General features: G+C 44.3%; 1 protein-coding gene across 1 annotated transcript; it reads left to right on the top strand.

Annotated features, from left to right (window-relative positions):
* The first annotated feature begins 328 nt into the window (after positions 1-328).
* Positions 329-18,088, top strand: LOC117725065 (F-box/WD repeat-containing protein 15-like). The gene is made up of 9 exons (XM_034525014.2): positions 329-378; positions 574-740; positions 1,878-1,996; positions 9,383-9,592; positions 11,042-11,200; positions 12,075-12,285; positions 14,065-14,243; positions 14,532-14,656; positions 17,983-18,088. The coding sequence occupies exons 3-9, from the start codon at positions 1,952-1,954 to the stop codon at positions 18,086-18,088; spliced, it is 1,035 nt and encodes a 344-aa protein (XP_034380905.2). The 5' UTR covers positions 329-378; positions 574-740; positions 1,878-1,951.
* Positions 18,089-18,585: the final 497 nt, after the last annotated feature.

The following is an 18,585-nucleotide window of genomic DNA, read 5'->3' as shown; positions in this document are numbered from 1 at the left end:
TACTCAATTACATGAATTTAGAACCAGCCCAGGCTACTTAGACACCCTATCTCAGAGCAGCAACAGTGACAACAACATTCTGCTAAATGAAAAGAACAAGGAGACGTGCTGCTCATATGTGGCATCCTTGAGACTCCCTGTCAGACCTGTGGAGACCGGCCCTCCTTCCTCTGAGCCCTCCCAAGGTGACTTGTGTTTGCTGGGGTAGGTCTCTCCAGGCTGGCTGGGCCTGGGGAGCTAGGACTGTGCTTGATTAACCTGTGTAGGCCCAGCATAGACCAAATTGAGAGCAAGGGGAAGGGGGTTGTTGTTGATTTAAGGATTCTTTTCTCTCCCATAGGTCTGGAATGCAATTGCAAGCAGTGACATCCTGTGGAAGTAAGGAGAGGAGCAGGGTGGGATGGGAAGAAGGGATGAGATGGGGCAGGAAGGGAAGAGGAGGCCTTCTGAGTCTGGACCAGGACCTCTGCTGTGTGAGGATGGTTAATGAATAAAAGTTGTGCTCACTGTAACTGTGGCTCTAAGGTGAGGTGACTGGGGTCAGCCTGATGAGATTGCAACTGTGCATTGCAGGAAGCTCTGTGTGAAGAGATGGCACTTCTGTGAGGATGTCACCCCACAGCTCCTGGGCACAGAGACATGGAAGCAGTTCTTTGTTTACCGAACATGGCAAGAACACTCCAAGTCCCGGGCAAAGCTAAAAGATTTCACTTACAAAAAAATTCGCACGAAGACATCAGGTTTGCTAGAAGAGACACCCACTTGGTTTTTCCCATTCTCTGCAGTCCTACATTCTCACTCATTAAGAGGAAGGGACTTGTAGTTTAATGGGATGGAGCTGCTGTGCTAACCTAGCCATAGAACCAATCTGTGATCTGCTGAGTGGTTGCTCAAAATCTTAATCCAGGTCTATATATATCGCTCCGTTGCCCTGAAGGCTTCATACCTTTCCCAGAGTAGAGAGAGAATTTAATGGGAAAATTACTAGATAGGCTTTAGTAGTTATCTTTTTTTCTAAAAACTTCCTCAGAACTGCTTTATGATGGAGAGATACTTTAAAATTTCTTTCACATATTAGTTTTAGCATGTATGTGATGTGTGTACATGTCACAGTATGTGTGTGTGTGTGTGTGTGTGTGTGTGTGTAGACAACTTTGTGGAATTGGTTCTCCTGATGGGAAAAACCTTACCTTTTGTGTTTGTTTTGAAACTATGTTGCTGTGGCTAGCCTGGAACTTGATCTGTAGACTACACTAGCCTCAAACTCAAGATCTGCAGCTTGCCTTCACTGGGATTGGGACATCTTTTATCTGGCTGTTTAATTTGTTTTGTTTCTTTCTTTGCTTTTTTTTTCCTTTGTTTCTTTTTTCTTTTTCTTTCTCTTTCCTCTCTCTCTCTCTCTCTCTCTCTCTCTCTCTCTCTCTCTCTCTCTCTCCCTCTCCCTCTCTCTCTCTCTCTCTCTCTCTCTCTCTCTCTTTCTTTCTTTCTTTCTTTCTTTTTCTTTCTGACAGGATCTCATGTACCATAGGCTGACCTCAAATTCTTCATGTAGAAAACACCAATGACCTTGATCCTTCTGCCTCCAAATGAGAACTGGGTTACGGTTTATAGGCCTCTAGGAACAGAACCCAGCACTCTGCCCACTGAGTTCCAGACCCAGCCCCCAGTACCCATTTTGTATCTATAGAAGCACATTAAAGAGTAACTGTATCTGAACCAATGGCCAACCTCCAGTGTGCTTGACTGTGTCTGCTTCATCCTTCCCACAACTTTTATACAAGCCTTCAACAAGGTAGAGGAAACTGAAACATACCTTCTTTGGTTTGAGGTGCCCCTCAACTGTCTGGTGTCCAAATATTGTTGGGGTTTCCTTGCAGGAATTCGGGGATATGCATGTTATCTCTCAGGGAGTGGCTTAACAAGAAACCTACAAGACCGATCAGTTGTCTGTATGGTAAATTCCAAGGCCCAGATTTCCACCTGGGATATTCACAAGGTGAGTTTGGCTGATGAGTAGCAATATTTATCTGGATGTGAATTCTGATTTAATCTTTTTATTGTTGGTGATGATGAGACAGGATCTCCCTGTATAGACCTGACTGTTGTAGAAGTCCCCATGTAGATCCACCTACCTTGGCTCCCCATGTCCTCAGGTCAAAGGTTTACACCACACACCTGATTTTCCCCTCTTACCTTTTTTAGATTTAATTATTTTATGAGTGTTTTCTGTGCATATATGTATGTGTGATGCAACTGTGTCTGCTGCCTGTGGAGGTCACAAGAGGGTGTCAAGTCCCTTAAAACTGTAGTTGCAGGTGGCTGTAAGCTGTGGGCACCGGACTTGGGTCCTCTGCTAAGCCATCTCTGCAGTGCCTGTCAGTGTTTCAAAGTTTTCATCATAGAGATTGTTCACATACTAGGTCGGGTTTACCCCCAGGGATTCCTTTTTAAGATATGTGTTTTATGTATGTGCCTTGTTAGTTTATGATTGGTGCCAGATATATTTTTTATTTTATATGTGTGTGCCTGTGTTAGTTTGTGGTTGGTGCCTGCTGGCCGAGGCCAGAGACTGAGATGTTGTGTAGGCTTTGGGAACCCACCTAGGGTCCTCTGCAAGAGCATCACTTGCTCTGAGCTGCTGACCCATCACTCTGGCCTCTTACTCCAGGGTTTGTTTGTTGTTGTACTTTTGGTTTGGAACAGGGTTTCACTGTGTGAGAGCCTTGGGGGACACTTGCTCTGTAGACTAGGCTGGCCTCAAACTCTGAGATCTGCCAACCTCTGCCTGCTGGGATCAAAAGCATGTACCACATCCACCAGGCTGTTTCAGGGTAGAGTTTCAAGGCTGCTGTGGATGGGATGGCTTCCCTGATCCTCTCTCACTGTGTCTATTGCTGTATAAGAAGGGCACTAATTTTTTTCCCATGTTAACTTCATAGCCTATTAATCTGCTGGAAGTTTATCAGTTCTAAGAGTGTTCCTGTGGAGTCTCGGTGTCTCTAAGTACAGGCTCATAGTGTCTGCAAATGAGGCAACTCTGGCTTCTCTTTCCTATTGGCATCCCTTTTGTTTGCTTCCCTTGTTTGATTATTCTAGCTAAAACAATACCATTTTGAGGGAGAGTAGAGAGTGTGGATATACTTGTCTTGTTCCTGATTTTGCTGGAAATGCTTTGAGATGCTTTTTAAAGCTATTTGAGGGGATGCAGTAAAGAAACCACCGACATGACTCTCCATGATAATGATTAAGGTTGTTTACAGTACATATGAGAGAGCAGCCAGAGGCATCTAGAAGAGTCCAGAGGTTTACACAGAGGAAGAAGTAGACTGTGTTGTCTTTTTAAAAGGCCAGGATATGTTTTGTAGAGCAAAGTATGTTGAGGTCGGAGGGTGCCGTGGTGGGCTGACCTTGAGGCATCCCTTCCCCCTGAGGTAACAATCATACAATGTGTATAGTATAGAATAGAGGTTATTTAGGGCATGGGAAGGGGAGTTGAGAAGAGAGTAGAGACAGAGAAAGATAGAGAGAAAGAGAGGAGAGGAGAGGCCAGTCAGAACACATAGAGATAGTGGGGGGGGGGGGAAGAGTGAAAAAGTGGTTAGGGAGAAAAAAGAGCCAGACAGAAGGGGCAGAGAGAGCAAGGAGGGGACAAACATCCCCTTTCGTGGCAAGGCAGGCCTACCTGGCTGTTGCCTCGGCTGGAGCTGACATTTCTCCATTTTGGTTCAATTTTTTAAAGGAGAAACTAGAAAGAGGTGGTGGTGAACCAGGGATAGGACCATCTTGATCTTTAGCTATTTCCTGCTGACTTTGAGGTGTTGTGTCCCTGTGAAACCTAAGAAAACGGAGATGGGGATGTTGGTCCAGTCTTAGGAGAATTGGCTGTTTCTTTGCTATCTAGGATCTGTGGGACCATCTGTGGATAGGAAGAAGCAGGTGTAGTAGAAGCATCGGTGTCTGTGAGAGCAGGTGCTGGTGCATCTGTGGGTTGCTTCTCTGGAGATGTTCTGGATGCAGATTTTGAGTAGATGCCTGGACATAGCAAGATGCTGAAACAAACACACACACACACACACACATATTAGAGATAGAGAATAAAGTTAAGTACTTTGGGGAGAATAATCTTCTTAGGTGTACATTTGAAACCGTTAGGTCTTGGTGGTTGGGGTGAGATAAGGCCCAATCCCAGGGAACAAGAGGGGAATCCCATCCTCTGGAATAGGTAACAGGTAGAAACTCAGGCTATTGATTGGCAGGTGTACTTATCTAGATGGAGTCTGTTTAATCTATGAGAGGTGGATCTGAGTGGGTTTCCTGGAGCTTGTAAGTTTACAAAAGAGTTAAATCTCTTAACAGCATGACCACTATTGTAGATGCATTTAGGGAAGACAAAAACCTTTTGTGGAGCAGAAAAAGCAAGAAGGGCTTTCTCCTTCCATCTGGGAGATTGAATATATATAAATTTAGCAGTATGATAAACATTTTAAGTTTACATTTAAAAGACAATTAAAGGAAACTTGAAAATTTGACCTTGTGAATATGATAGTTGATTATATAGATTAGTATGAGAAACACCTTAAGTCTATAGTTAAGAGTGATAGAGAAAAGGTATGGGGTCTTGGCAACAGCAGAGTCAGGGCAGCTGGTGAAAGGTGAAGTAAGATGACTTGACAGGGTCACTGGAGAAGCTGTAAGTGGCAATTGTGAGTTTGTTCAGGGGGTACACATAGCCAGCAATCTTTAAAGTGCCCAGGTTGCATGACATTAAGGAGTTGGTAGGCCGAGGTCGGGGTCTGAAGCAGAAGGCGAAATGACAGGTTAGTGTTATTTATGAGGGGGGATGTCAAGGAAGTAAGGACCTTGGAGGAGTTTAAAAATGTCCTGTGGTGGGTGAAACAGCTCGAGCTACCTTGTCAGCTCTGTTGTTTCCTTTGGAAACAATAGAGTCATGCATGTGGTAGGACCTGCAGTGGACAATTCCATTGTGACTCGGGCAGAGGTAGTTTGGCCATTAGACCCATAAGATGAGAAGCTTTTTCCTGTGGGGGAGGAACGTGGGAGAAATGACTCACTTGTCTTAGGCAATATGAGACATGTAACTCTCTGGGTGTCGTCTGTCCACAGTTTAGACCAAGCCCTGGCAGTGGGCAAGGCAATGGATTGGCGTTTCTCAGTGGTTGTCATATCACAATCTAGGCAGTCTTGTTGTCACTCTGCCCATGTCACTCAGAGATCTTGGGAGTTGGGGGTTCACTGTCAGGATTTGGTAGTCTCTGTCTGTCCTAGTAAGCTGTAACATTAGAAAATCCTAGTAACATAGTTAACATAGTAACATTGAACATTACATTTAGCAGATTTCTGACAGGAATGAGAGCCAGTATCTGTTAAGTATATTGGAGTTAGACAATCTGTGTTTATTTGTTCTAGGATGTATCTAGTAAGTAAAGAGAGTACATTGTAACATACTACATAGTAACAGTAGCAAAAACAAGGCTAAAGATACCTTTTGGCAGATGGGAACCTGTTTCAGAAGTTCCTGAGGAACCATGGTTTTTATCTGTCAGAAATCCCATAATCCAGCTTGATCTCATGTCTGGATATTTGGAGAGTCTTAAGAACCGACATTTACCACATAGTACAGTTTGCCACACGTTTGTGTGTTTGTGCTTTCTTTTGCTGTGTTAAAAGGCCATGACCAAAACTAACTTGGAGGAATGAACTCAGAGGTGAGTTCATCAGAGGAGGCTCAGACAGAAACTGAAGCAGAGACCATGGAGGATTGGTCATTCTTTATGGCTTGCTCTCCATGGCTTGCTCAGTTAGCTTTCTTATACCACCCAGGACCACCAGCCTGGCAGTGGCACAGCTGACAGTGGGCTGAGTCCTTCCACACTGATGATTAATTAGAGAAATATCTACAGATGTGCTTAGAGGCAATCTGTTGGCATGGATGTGGGGGTGATGCCCTCCCTCAATTCACTACCTGTGGTAGTCAGGAGAGGTGGCCATGAGGGCATGAGGAGAGCTGGCCATGCCCTCTCATTGGCTGTGGCACTAGGAGAATGGGCCCCCACTCTTTGCCTCGGGAGCACAGTGGAGCTGTGCTCTCTTGGGGGGTGTGTGGAGCAATTGACAGAGCTGTTCTCCACGTGATTGTTTCTCTGATAGTGTCTACCAGGGTTTGGGGTACCTCACCCCAGGAGCTAACAGAACAAGGTGTGGCTTGCTCTGAGCACAGTTCTCTTGAGACCTTCCTGGGCTGTGTGTCTTAGGGGAGCAAACCCAGCTAGAGCTGTGACAGTGTTGCTTGATCTGGCACCAGCACACCTGTGTAAGTAGAGAATCTCTGTTTTCTATGGTGTTGTGAGTGCTAGGGGCCCATATGATGCCCTGGGAGAGGGATGGTGGGGACCCTAGTACCAGTGGGAAAGAACACAGGACTGGCCATGCCTGTGGTTCTTGAGGACATTGCTCATGGCTTGTCTCAGCGTTATGACACTAGATTCCCACTGTGCAGTCCCTGCTGCTTTATACAAGAGTATTTTTCTCTTGTGTACTCTGACTTGGGAGACAGCCAGCTCTGAGCCATTGGAGGAGATAACTGTGTGACTGCTGGATACCTCAGTACGTGTTTCTTCATTATCCTCCGTTCTCTCAAAGATTTTTTATTTTAAAAGATAAAAGAGTCTAATGGAGTGAACATTAATCCATTCTTAAGGTTGGTTGGTTCTGTCTGTCTGGGAGAAGGTCTCACCCTGTAGTCTTAGCTGGCCTGCAACTATGTAGACCAGGCTAGCCTCTAACTCAGATCTGCTTGCCTCTGTCTCCTGGGTGCTGGGACTAAAGGGGTGGCCCAACACACCCAGCAAAGGGGTTTTTATCTTGTTAGACAGGATCTCAATGTTTATAAACATTGTCTCCTACAGCAAACTGAAGATGGAACATAATGAACAGGATGATCTTGGGGTTGGAGGTTTGGATGTTTTGAGGGTTTTGTTTGGTTTATATTTGGGGGGGTTAGGAGGCAGCTTTTTAGGACAATATCAGGCTGTCCTAGAGTTCACTGTGCAGTCCAGGCTGGCCTTGGTCTCATGGGGACCCTCCGACCTCTGCCTCCTAAGTGCTAGGCAGGATCCAGTGGTGCATCTTCATTGTACCTGGCAGAGGGAGCACAGAGTGGAGCTGGACCTCAACCTTGTGAGACTGAGTCATGTGCTCCATGGTGACAAGGACTTCACCAGGTTGCCTTTCAAAGGAGGCAAGATTGACTCAAAGGGGAGATTATGTTTAGAGGGAAGGAGAGGTAATTAATAATTTTCATGCAAATGGAGCTAGGGCTTAGAAATGGCTATATTGATTGCTGCCTCTAATATTTTACTAAATTTAATTATGCTTTTGGCTTTTTGTTACTTACGCTGCTGCTGGTGGAGTGTGTGTGAGAGTGTGAGAGTGTGAGAGTGTGAGAGTGTGAGTGAGAGTGTGTGTGAGAGTGTGTGTGAGAGTGTGTGTGAGAGTGTGTGTGAGAGTGTGTGAGTGTGTGTGTGAGAGTGTGTGTGAGAGTGTGTGTGAGAGTGTGTGTGAGAGTGTGTGAGAGAGTGTGTGAGAGAGTGTGTGAGAGAGTGTGTGAGAGAGTGTGTGAGAGAGTGTGTGAGAGAGTGTGAGAGTGTGTGAGAGAGTGTGTTTCTGTGAGTGTGTGAGAGTGTGTTTCTGTGAGTGTGTGAGAGTGTGTGTTTGTGTGTGTGTGAGAGTGTGTGTTTGTGTGTGTGTGTGAGAGAGTGTGTGTGTGTGAGAGTGAGTGTGTGTGTATGAGAGTGAGTGTGTGTGTGTGAGTGTGTGTGAGAGTGAGTGTCTGTGAGAGTGAGTGTCTGTGTGTGAGTTGTGTCTGTGTGTAGGTTTGTGTGTGTGATTGTGAGCATGTGTGAGTTCGTGTACATAAGTGTGATTTTTTTTTTAATTTTTTTTTTTATTTGCTTTATCTGGATGTATACCTGCATGCCCAAAGATGGCATCAGATCCTATTACAGATGGTTGTGAGTCACCATGTGGTTGCTTGGAATTGAATTCAGGACCTCTGGAGGAATAGTTGGTTCTCTTAACCACTGAGCCATCTCTCTAGACTCTTGAATTTTTTTTTTTTTTAAAGCTGACGAAAAGCCTGGAAAAGAATCTGCTTCTCTCATTTGCAATGTGTAAGAATTGATGCTATAGCTGGGCAGTGGTGGTGCACACCTTTAATCCTAGCACTTGGGAGGCAGAGGCAGGCTGATTTCTCAGTTCGAGGCCAGCCTGGTCTACAGAGTGAGTTCCAGGACAGCCAGGGCTACATAGAGAAACACTGTCTCGAATCAACAACAACAACAGAATTGATGATACAATAACCAGTTTTGGAATTGATTCATTGTAAATAGGTTTGTTTCATGTGTTATAAAAGGTAATACTGCCAGAAGTGGTGATGCAGACCTTTAACTACAACACTCAAGAGGCAGAGGCCAGTGAGTTTGAAGCTGGCTTGATTTACATAGTTCTAGGAAAGCCAGGGGTATAGAGTGACCCTGTCTCTAAAACAACAACAAGAACAACAACAACAACAAATCTAGCCCCACCAGAAGTGACAATAGGCACATGCTCCCTGCTTGCACTGTTAGTGAAGGTGAAATGGCATTGAGCACAGGGCTGCTGATTGTTCTTCATACATGTTTGTGGGAGTTAGGTCCCCCTTCCATGTGGTTCCTGAGGATTGAAGCCCTGTCATCAGGTTTAGTGGCAGGTGCCCTTCCCTGGTGAGCCATGTGACAGCCATGTTCTTTCTGTCCTGAATAGTGAATGTGTGCTTGTGTCTGAGCACAATGTATGTGTCCTGTTTCCTGTTTCCTGCCATAATATTCCAGATGTTTGTTTTCCTTCTTTGTGTTTCTTTTTATTTCTATGTGCATACATATTTCTGCCTGCATGTATGTCCCTGTGATGGTGTCATGACCCCAGGAACTGGAGTTACAGACAGTTGTGAGCTGCCACATGTGTGCTGGGAATTGAACCCAGGTCCTTTGGTTAAGAACAGCTGGTGGTCTTAAATGCTGAGCCATCTCTCTAGCCCTGTGTTTCTTTTTTTGAGATAGTCTTGTAATGTAGTTCCAAGTGGCCTGCAACTTGGCATTGTAGACCAGACTGGCCTCAAGCTTCTAGTGACCTTTCCACCTCTGCCTCACTGGGCTGGGATTCTAGGCATGTGCTCCCATGTCCAGTGAGGGATGCTTAGAACTTCCATGCTCTTTTCTTGTAAGTAAGAAGGGGTTCCAGTGTGGAGGAGGCTTCCACATAAAGCTGGTGGGTGAAAGCAGCTGAACTAGAGGTGCTCAGACATGATGATGCTCTTGTTCCCCAGGGTGTGATGACCTGGGTCAGCCCAGAACAGCCCACCTACATCAAGATGTTGACGACCCTCCCTGAGATGCACATTGCAGTCACTGTAGATGTACACCAAACTATCAAACTGTGGGACTGTCACAGCAGGGAACCTCTGTCGACTAACAGGCTGCTCTTTCCCTGTGAATCACTGAAGGCTGTCTTTACAAAGGATGGCCCGATTGTCTTGGTAAGTGACCCCCAAATCTGGAATAGTCACACAGAACAAACAAAACACTTGCCAATTTGAGGTCCCATTACTGTCAAATCTTAACTTGCCATCTTGGAGTCTCTGCAAACCCTGAGAGTCAATCACAGTATACCAAAAACATGGCCATCTCTTAGCCTTTGACCTACTTCATGTACATTTCTTTAAGCCATTCTCTTTAAACTATCATTTCAAAATTCTTTCCTGGGATCTGAGGAGAGATGGTTCATTGGGTAGTAGTGTTGTCTGTGCAAGCATGAAGACCCGAGTTCAAATCCCTGACACTCACATAAAAAGTGAGCTGTGGCTAAAGGTGCCTGTAACCCCAGTAGTATAGGGGATGGAAACACAGGGTCACTGGGACTAGACGGCTGCGAGCCAAGCCAGCCTAAGTCCAGGCTCAATAGAGACTCTCAGGAAGTCAGGAGAAGAGGATAACAGGATACCTGGCATCCTTCTCTGGTTTCCATGTATGCCCTGGTATGTAATCCACGTACACACACATAAATATACATATAACATGCACACACGTACACACACAATCTTTCTAAGTGGTTTTACATCTTCTTGCCTTTGAAATGTCTATTATTGCTGAATCCATGAATTTGGGTAGAGACAATAGAGAGAAAGTGTGAACGATATTGAGAAAAAGGATAACGCTGACGTCCCAGTGAGTCCTGGGAAAGAGGTTTTTAGGGCTTGGAAAATCTTTATACATATGGTACCTCATGCCTTTGAGACAGAATCTCATTATGTAGTCCTGGCTGGCCTAGAATTCACTGTGTAGACTAGGGTGGTCTAACTCACTAAGTTCAGATTGCCTCTGCCTTCTGAGTGTTGGCATTGAAAATAATAGGCTACTTTGCCCCACTAAAGTTTCTTTAAAAAAAAAAAAATCCTGCAGGGCATGGGGGTGTATGTCTTAGAGGCAGGTGAATCTCTTGAGTTTGAGTCCAGCCTGGTCTAAAAAGCGAGTCCAAGATAGCCAGGACTACACAGAGAAATCCTGAAATCCTGTGTCAAGAAACCTAAAAGGAAAAAAAATTATTTTGTGTGTGAATATTTTGTCTGCATGTGTGTCTATGTATCACGTGCATGCTTAGAGGTCAGAAAAAGCCATTGGAGGACTAGGGTTGATCTGTCTCTCTGTCTCTCTCTGTCTCTGTCTCTGTCTCTCTCTCTCTCTCTCTCTCTCTCTCTCTCTCTCTCTCTCTCTCTCTCTCCACAATTACCCAATAAGTCGTCTCCCCCCAGGGCTAGAGAGTCTTATGTCTTATTCCATGATCATCCCAGATGCTCTGTGACACAGGCTGCTCAGAGCTTTGGATCTCTTGTTACTGGACTTGAAGACACAGTGGTGTATCTTAGAGCAGATAACACTGCCTCCTCCATGCTTAACCTTTTCCCACTGACCGGGTGCTCTGATTTCAGGCAGGTGATACTGATGGTGACCTCTACATCTTTAAGATTCCAGAGTTAAACCTCATTTCCAAAGTCCATGTATTCCAATATGGTATTAACCAACTCTACTGCTCTCCTCAGAGGAAATGGGTCTTTGTGAGTAAGAAACACCCACATATCTCACCACAGGTAGGTCTGTTGTAGCAACTCCAGGGTGAAGGTGGGAGATGGTGGGAAGGTCCAGACCTCAGGGAGGTTCAGGCAGATCACTCCTGCCCTCCTAGGCCCTATCATAAGGAAAGCCATTCTTATAGTCAGGAAATAGTAATGTGCTTGGAAGCAGTCACATGACCGACCACAATGGTAAATGTCTATTAGTGAAGTGTCCTTGAAATGTGGCTCAGCCAAAGGACAAAGGCAGGTGACATAACAGTCCCAGAAACCTTTGCTGGTCCTGAATGGGAAGCAGTTTTCTATCACTGGCTGACACACCTACCCACCACATGACACATTTCACATAAGTGCTACCATACCCAGTGCTTTATATACTGCCTTCTCTCTTAACTGCCAGCTCTCTGGTGCCTGGTTCTTAGGTATTGTGAGAGAGATGGTCCACTCAGAGGCTAAGTACTTCTTGGGGGCCCAAGCATATTGACTTGGTTTTATGCATCGAAATACTTTCAAAGCAACCTGGGTTACAGAAGACAGTCTCAATGCCTCATTTAAAAGAAAAATCCAGAACAGCCCTGGACTAGTCCTCTGCACAGGAAAAATGTACTTAACCAAATCTCTGCCTGATGAGTCGATTACAGTAGGGTGACCAAGGTGCCCTTTGACCTGGGTCAGGGACTCCATTCTGTCTCTGAATGTGATGGGAGGGGCAGGAAGATGGTGAGTTATTTCAACCCTGAATGAGAGCAATGACTGCTCTGCCTTGTGCTGGGTGAAGAACAGATGCAGCCACTCCTGGGTTTCTTTCAAAAGCCCCTTGTCTGGAGTGCACATGTGCCAGGCTGCAGAGGTGTTACTCCTCATTGATTGCACTGGGCCATACTCTCTGCAGGTGTATTTCCTGAGCAGTTTACTGAGGACATCAGAATTCTCCGCCCCTCTATCTACCATTCTCTCCTTCTCGTCATGCCAAAGAGCCTGCTGGACCCCAAGAAGGGAAGACAGGATAACCCTGATGGCCAGAAGAGGCCCTAAACAATTCACAAAATTTGCCACATTTGATATGAAGCTGGAAGAGATTGGGAACCAACTAACTGTTAAAGGTAAACCTTAGAAAATTCTCGGGTCAGACATGCTGGCACATGCCCAAAATCGGGAGACTGTGTCAGCAAAGCGTCATAGAGGGTGCTGTCTCACAAACAGAAAAGACGGAGCTGACAAGATGGTTTAGCATGTACACATGCATACATACACCAATGCATACGTGTACACACACACACACATACACACACATACACCCTCGCACCGATAAAGTTAAAAAAATAATAAAAATAAATTGCAAGCATTGTAATACACACCTTTAATCCCAGCATTTAGGAGGAGAGACAGGCAGATCTCTCTGGGTTCCAGGCCAGCCTGACCTATACAGTGAGTACAAGGTTAGCCAGGGATACATAGTGAGACCTTGTCTCAAAAACAAAAAACCCCAAATGACAAGCAATAACTAACTGTATTATGGGATGGCAAAATGGGCAGTGGTTCTCTCTCTATGGGTCGTGACCCCTATGGCAAACTTCTGTCTTCAAAAATACTTGAATCATAATCCATAAAAGTAGCAAAATTACTGTTATGAAGTATCAATGACAGTAACTTAGTGTCTGGGGTGACCCTCAGTGCCACATGAGAACTGTGTTAAAGTTCAATCGGAAGCATTAGGAAGGTTGAGAAGCACTGGCTTAAAGGAGAGAGACACTTAACTACCAAGCCTGACAACCTAGTTCAATTCCTGGAATACCACATGATGGAGGAGAGAAACCAAATCCCTCAAGTTGTTCCCTGACCCCAATAAATGTGCTTGTGGCATGAATTCCTACAGAAATGTAATAATTTAAAGACAATTTTAAAAGAAATCCTGCCCAGGCAGTGGTGGCGCACACCTTTAATCCCAGGACTTGGGAGGCAGAGGCAGGTGGATTTCTGAGTTCAAGGCCAGCCTGGTCTACAGAGTGAGTTCCAGGACAGCCAGGCTACACAGAGAAACCCTGTCTCAAAAAACCATATAAGAAAAGCCAAAAAAAAAAAAAAAAAAAAAAAAAAAAAAAATCCTGTTTTCCCCTGTGACTCCTACAAGTGCTCTTCATAAACTATAAATGCTTGTCAGACAGGGTTTCTTTGTGTAGCCATGGCTAAACTGGAACTTGCTCTGTAGACCAGGCTGGCCTCAAACTTGGAGATCCACTGGACTCTGCTGGGATTGTGGATTACCACATGATGATGTTTGTTTTTGTAAAGGGAGCAGCAGGCTCCTTGGCCAGAAGTGAACTTGTGCCTGTTTGATGGTCACTACACTCATGAGCTATGGTTTTCTTGGGCAGACATGTTTCCATTTCCATCTTGTATTAGAGACTGGGTTCTACTTTCCTTTCTAGTCTAGTTGTCTTTTCCAAGTTTGAGCTACTGACTGTCCATACTGTCCCTGTGTCACAGCCTGCCTTTTCCTGGCCAAAGACATGGACTTCTTAGGACATGGACTTGTCAGAACAATGGACTGATTTCATTGTCTCTATCAGATTAGCATGCCATGGAAATATGGATATGCTTTTCAGTAAGCATTTAGGGTTTTGCTCTTACTTTTTAAAAATACATATTTATGTATTTATTCATATATTTATTTATTTAATGTGAATACACTGTCACTGTCTTCAGACATACCAGAAGAGGGCATCAGGTCCCCATTACAGATGATTGTGAGCCACCATGTGTTACTGGGGATTGAACCCAGGATCTCTGGAAGAGCAGTCAGCGCACTTAACTGTTGAAGATTTTGCTCTGACTTAAATGATTGAAAAATTGTCTGTGTATTTTGTGTTTGTTTGGAACAGGACATCTGGTAGCAAATTTCTCGCTCGAAGGTTACGAAGGCAGACCGGAATGGATGGGAGTCAGTGACAAGAACGTGATTGTCTGTTCAACTGTATCCTCTCTCTTGCTCTTTAGCATGGAAGGCAACATTCTGCAGAGAGTTCCGTACTACCCACTAGAGATCTTGAGACTATGGGTGGTACGTTTGGAATATTTCCCCTCCAGTGGGTTTTAACTAAAATAGATTTACATTTTTTTGAAACTTCATACAGTTGGGGTGTGTTTGTGCATTGGCATGAGCGTGAGCACGTGCAGAGGCCAGAGGCCGACTTCCTGGAGTTGGTCTCTCTCTTTCCACCTTTACATGGTCAGAGCACCAGGCTTGCTCAGCAAGTGCCTTTACCTGATGGACCATCTCCTAGCCCCTCTTTCTGTCTTTTGATCTGACATTGACTCCAGCCTACTCACATTTGGGTGTTCTTTGAAGGACCCCGTTTATGTCATTGTCACCTTTATTGATGGCACTTTGGACGTGTATGCATGGGAGGAGAGAAGCCTACTGCTGAGAAAGTGCTATCGGCTACCAAACTGGAGACTTTGCTCACGACAATGGTAAGCTCTGCTTCTTAACTTAAACTGGACATTAATTTTAAAACATTTCTGAGGCTGGAGAGATGGCTCAGCAGTTAAGAGCACTGGCTGTTCTTCCAGAGGACCTGGGTTCAATCTCCAGCATCCACATGGCAGCTCACAACTGTCTGTAACTCCACTTCCAGGAGATCTGACTGACACCTTCACACCAATGCATATAAAGTTCAGTTAAACATATTAAAAAGTTCTATGTAAAAATGCATTTTTAAAGGAGAAATGAACTTTCTATAAAAAAAAAATATGACTATATATATGACCTTCATCATCATACAGATCAGACATGGTGCTGTGTGTGCTTAATATTTAAGTAGAGGCAGGAGGATCCAGAATTTCAAGGTCACCTTCTGCTGTTTAGGAAAGCTGGCAGCCAGATGGGTTAACTTCAAAACCATCACAAACAAACAAAAGTAGGAACTGGCTAAGCATAACACACACCTTTAATGCCAGCACTCTGGAGGCAGAGTCAGAGGCTCTCTTGTCAGTTTAAGGCCAGCCTGGTCTACATAGTGAGTCCCAGGACAGCCAGGGCTCTAGGGAGAGATTGTGTAGTATGAATGAAGGGAGGGAGGGAAAAGAAAGAATTGCTAGTTCTTGGGATCCAGTTATTATGTCAGCAGTCTCAGGCCCACAGTAGAAGTAGGGGGACTGCATCCTCGTATCTTGTCTTCAGTGGCAGGATGGGTTCTCCTGAGTGTGGGCCCCACTTGGGTTGCTTCATCAGTGAGCTGTCATTATTTCCATTTGGCTAATTTTCCTTAGAGTTGTACTTGCCTTCATCCAAGTTACCTTCAGTGATTGTGGTGTGGTGGTACAGGCCCCAAACCCTGCACCCAGGCTGCTGAAGCAAGTGTTGATCACCATTTAGCAGGACACCCTGACCCTGTCTCCAAAAAAAGTAAGAAAAAGAAAAAAATGAGTCCCCACCCCTACCTCTTATAGGTTTACTCTGTTTAGCCTCTGCTGTCTTGGAATCAGGCTGACCTTGGACTCAGAGATCCACCTGTTTCTGCCTGGGACTGAAGTTGTTCACCCAGAGTCCCCTTTCAACAAGGGCCAACAGCACATGACAATTTACCAGTATAATTTATATTACATGTATGACTTACAGATATGTCTCCCTTTGAACATAGTGGCACACAGCTATAATTCCAGCATGCAGGAAACTAGGGCAGAAGAATTACCTCAAGTTAGAGGCTAGCCTATGCTACATTCAAATTCATCGCAAATCTGGGCTATACACAATGAAAACTTATTTCAGTTTTTTCCCCACACTCAGTGGGGTTTCTCTTCCTTCTCTTAATTGATGTTTTGTTGTTGGTTGGTTGGTTTTGGTGTTTTGTTTGTTTCCTCCACTAAGCTGTGGAGAGACTTTTTAGTTTGATTCTGTCCCATTGGCCAATTGCTGCTTTGCTTGCTGGTACTTGAGAGTTCCTAGCCAAGAACTCCTGCCTAGAGCTGAGACACGGAGCTTTTTCTACAGACTCTCATTCCATGATTTTCCAGTCTCAGGTCTAGTGTTGATTTCAGTGTGTTATGAATTGATCATTGAATCATTGAGTAGTGGGAAGTATAAGAAACTGATGACTTTTGAATCTTCCTGATACAATTTACAGCCTAGTCCTTGTCCTTAAAAAAAAAATCACCTAACAATAAAAGTGAAGGTTCTCCTAGGCTCTGATTCATCTATTTGATGGCAGTATCATTCATTCTGCTTTGACCACAACCGCTTGCTGTGATATATTTTAAAATCTGATATTGTGATAGCTTTAGTTTTGTTTCGCTCAAGAAGGCCTTGGCTATGTAAAGTGTGTGTGTGTGTGTGTGTGTGTGTGTGTGTGTGTGTGTGTGTGTGTTTGAGAATGCGCATGTATGTTTTGAGACATCTTGTATTTGAGGCTGGCCTAAAACTTTATGTATTCAGGACTTGCCTTGAACTCCTAAACCTTTTCCCTCTCACTCAGTCTTGGTTTTCTTAAATTGGTATTAGTTTCTACTCCTTCAGGATTTGGAAAGGGCTCTACCATGTACTTCTGGTTTCTATGAGGTGCTGAAAGATCAATTGTCATTGGGGTCTGTCATTCTATAGAGCAGGTGTAATGTCCCTCTGATTTTAAGTTCATTGTTTAATTTTTAGAAACTTGTTTTTGGTGAATCTAGTGTAAATGGCTGGAACTTTTTGTATTTTGGGCTTGACCTGCTTTCGAGTCTCTGTAAACTTACAATTTAAGGAAGGGATTTTGTCTTTCTTGTGCTGGGGGAATGAATCCAGGGTCTTGCACATGGAAAGGATGAACCCTGATAATGAACTTTACCCCAAATTTCAGGGTCTTTTTCTGTGTTCTCAACATGCTGAGTAGAGAGAGATGGGGTGCCATTTTTACCACCTCAGTACAAAGGAAACTATGAGTGTAGACGACCGGTTTTGGCTAGAGTCTGCAAGGTCACGGTCAGGAGGCTGTGTATTTGCCCAGGACGGGCCTGACACTTATGAGCTCCCCAGTGATCTAGTAGAGGCTTCCCTCAGTAGTAGAGAATGGAATGATGGACATGTGCCCCACCATCTCCACGCCCCCTAGTGGGGAGGGGATGCATTGCTTCTTTACTGTATTTGCTCTGAGTGGACCATGTTTGGCCAAGGGAACAGAATTCAATTTTAAAATAAATTTATAAACTAAAATCTTTTATTTTTTTTCTGAGACAAGGTCTCACTGTATGGCCTAGATTAACCTCAAACTCTGTCAATTCTCTGGCCTCAGCCTCCTAAGTTGGAGTGACTTATAGGTATGTGGCATCACACTCGCCTTCTTTTGTTGTTCTTAAGCTAGGTAATCTGTTGAGCAACTGAGACTGAGAAGTGGGGCAGAGGTCTATTGCAGAACGCTGGGATTGGAACTCACACTATGAATGATAGTCTGCCTTTGCCAATGTGTGCAGTTACTCAAAATTAACCTGAGATGGCTCAGCAGTTTAGGCAACTGCCACCAAGCCCTACAAGTTGAGTCTCTGGAACCTGCGTGGTGAAAGGAGAGAACTGATTCCCACAAGTTATTATCTATCCACTCCATGCACATTAGCATAGGCATGCACGCGCACACACACACACACAGGCACACACACACAAACATACAAACACAGGAGTGCATACATATACATACACATACACACATGACACGTAAGTATTAAAAAGTTTTAAACAAATTCAGGACTTTGATGAAACCACAGTCTAATTATTAGTTGATAAGCTTCACTCCCATTTGAGTATTGACATCTTGTTTTTCCTTTGGCAGCGCTTATAACAAAACATTATGTGACAATGTGAGCATAATTCGAATGATGACAAATCGTCCCGCCCCCGACTATCTGATGGCATATACCTTGAACATCTCTTCTTGAAAACTGAGTAGGTTATGTGTCCTCTTCCTCAATGATAATAAAAGTCTATTTGCAAGCCCAGGCTGGTGATTTCAGTGTTGCTAAGAAGTGAAGAGGCCAAATATGGTGGTGCACACCTTCAATCCAGACACTGGGGCGGCAGAGGCAGGTGGAAGATCTTAGTTCTGAGGCCAGCCTGGTTTACAGAGCTAGTTCCAGGCCAAGCAGGGCTACATTATGAGAACCCATCTCTGGAACAAAACCCATGGCTAGTTGTACAAGCTACTTGTCTGTGACAACTGTCACTTCACTGCTATAGGGTTTACTTAGATGACCAAGGCATGTAGGCAGCTTCTCACTTTAGAAGCCAGGTGACAAATTAAAAAAATAAAGGCATTTGTTTAGACTATAATTATCCTTTCCCCCTTCCTCCTTTAAACCTTTCCATAGACCTCTCCTCACTGTTCTCTTTTGAATTCTTGTCCTCTTTATATTCAAATCATTTTTTTAAAATCAAG

This window comes from Arvicanthis niloticus, chromosome 21 (assembly GCF_011762505.2).
Source record: "Arvicanthis niloticus isolate mArvNil1 chromosome 21, mArvNil1.pat.X, whole genome shotgun sequence".
NCBI classification, from domain to species: Eukaryota; Metazoa; Chordata; class Mammalia; order Rodentia; family Muridae; genus Arvicanthis; species Arvicanthis niloticus.
This window is presented reverse-complemented; position numbering and strand designations above follow the sequence as displayed.

Excerpts from the sequence above, each read along its gene's own strand:
- LOC117725065 (XM_034525014.2), top strand. The coding sequence starts at position 1,952 with ATGGTAAATTCCAAGGCCCAGATTTCCACCTGGGATATTCACAAG. Across the intron at positions 11,201-12,074 it reads ACCCACATATCTCACCACAG|GTGTATTTCCTGAGCAGTTT; the intron begins GTAGGTCTGTTG and ends TACTCTCTGCAG. Across the intron at positions 12,286-14,064 it reads GAACCAACTAACTGTTAAAG|GACATCTGGTAGCAAATTTC; the intron begins GTAAACCTTAGA and ends TGTTTGGAACAG.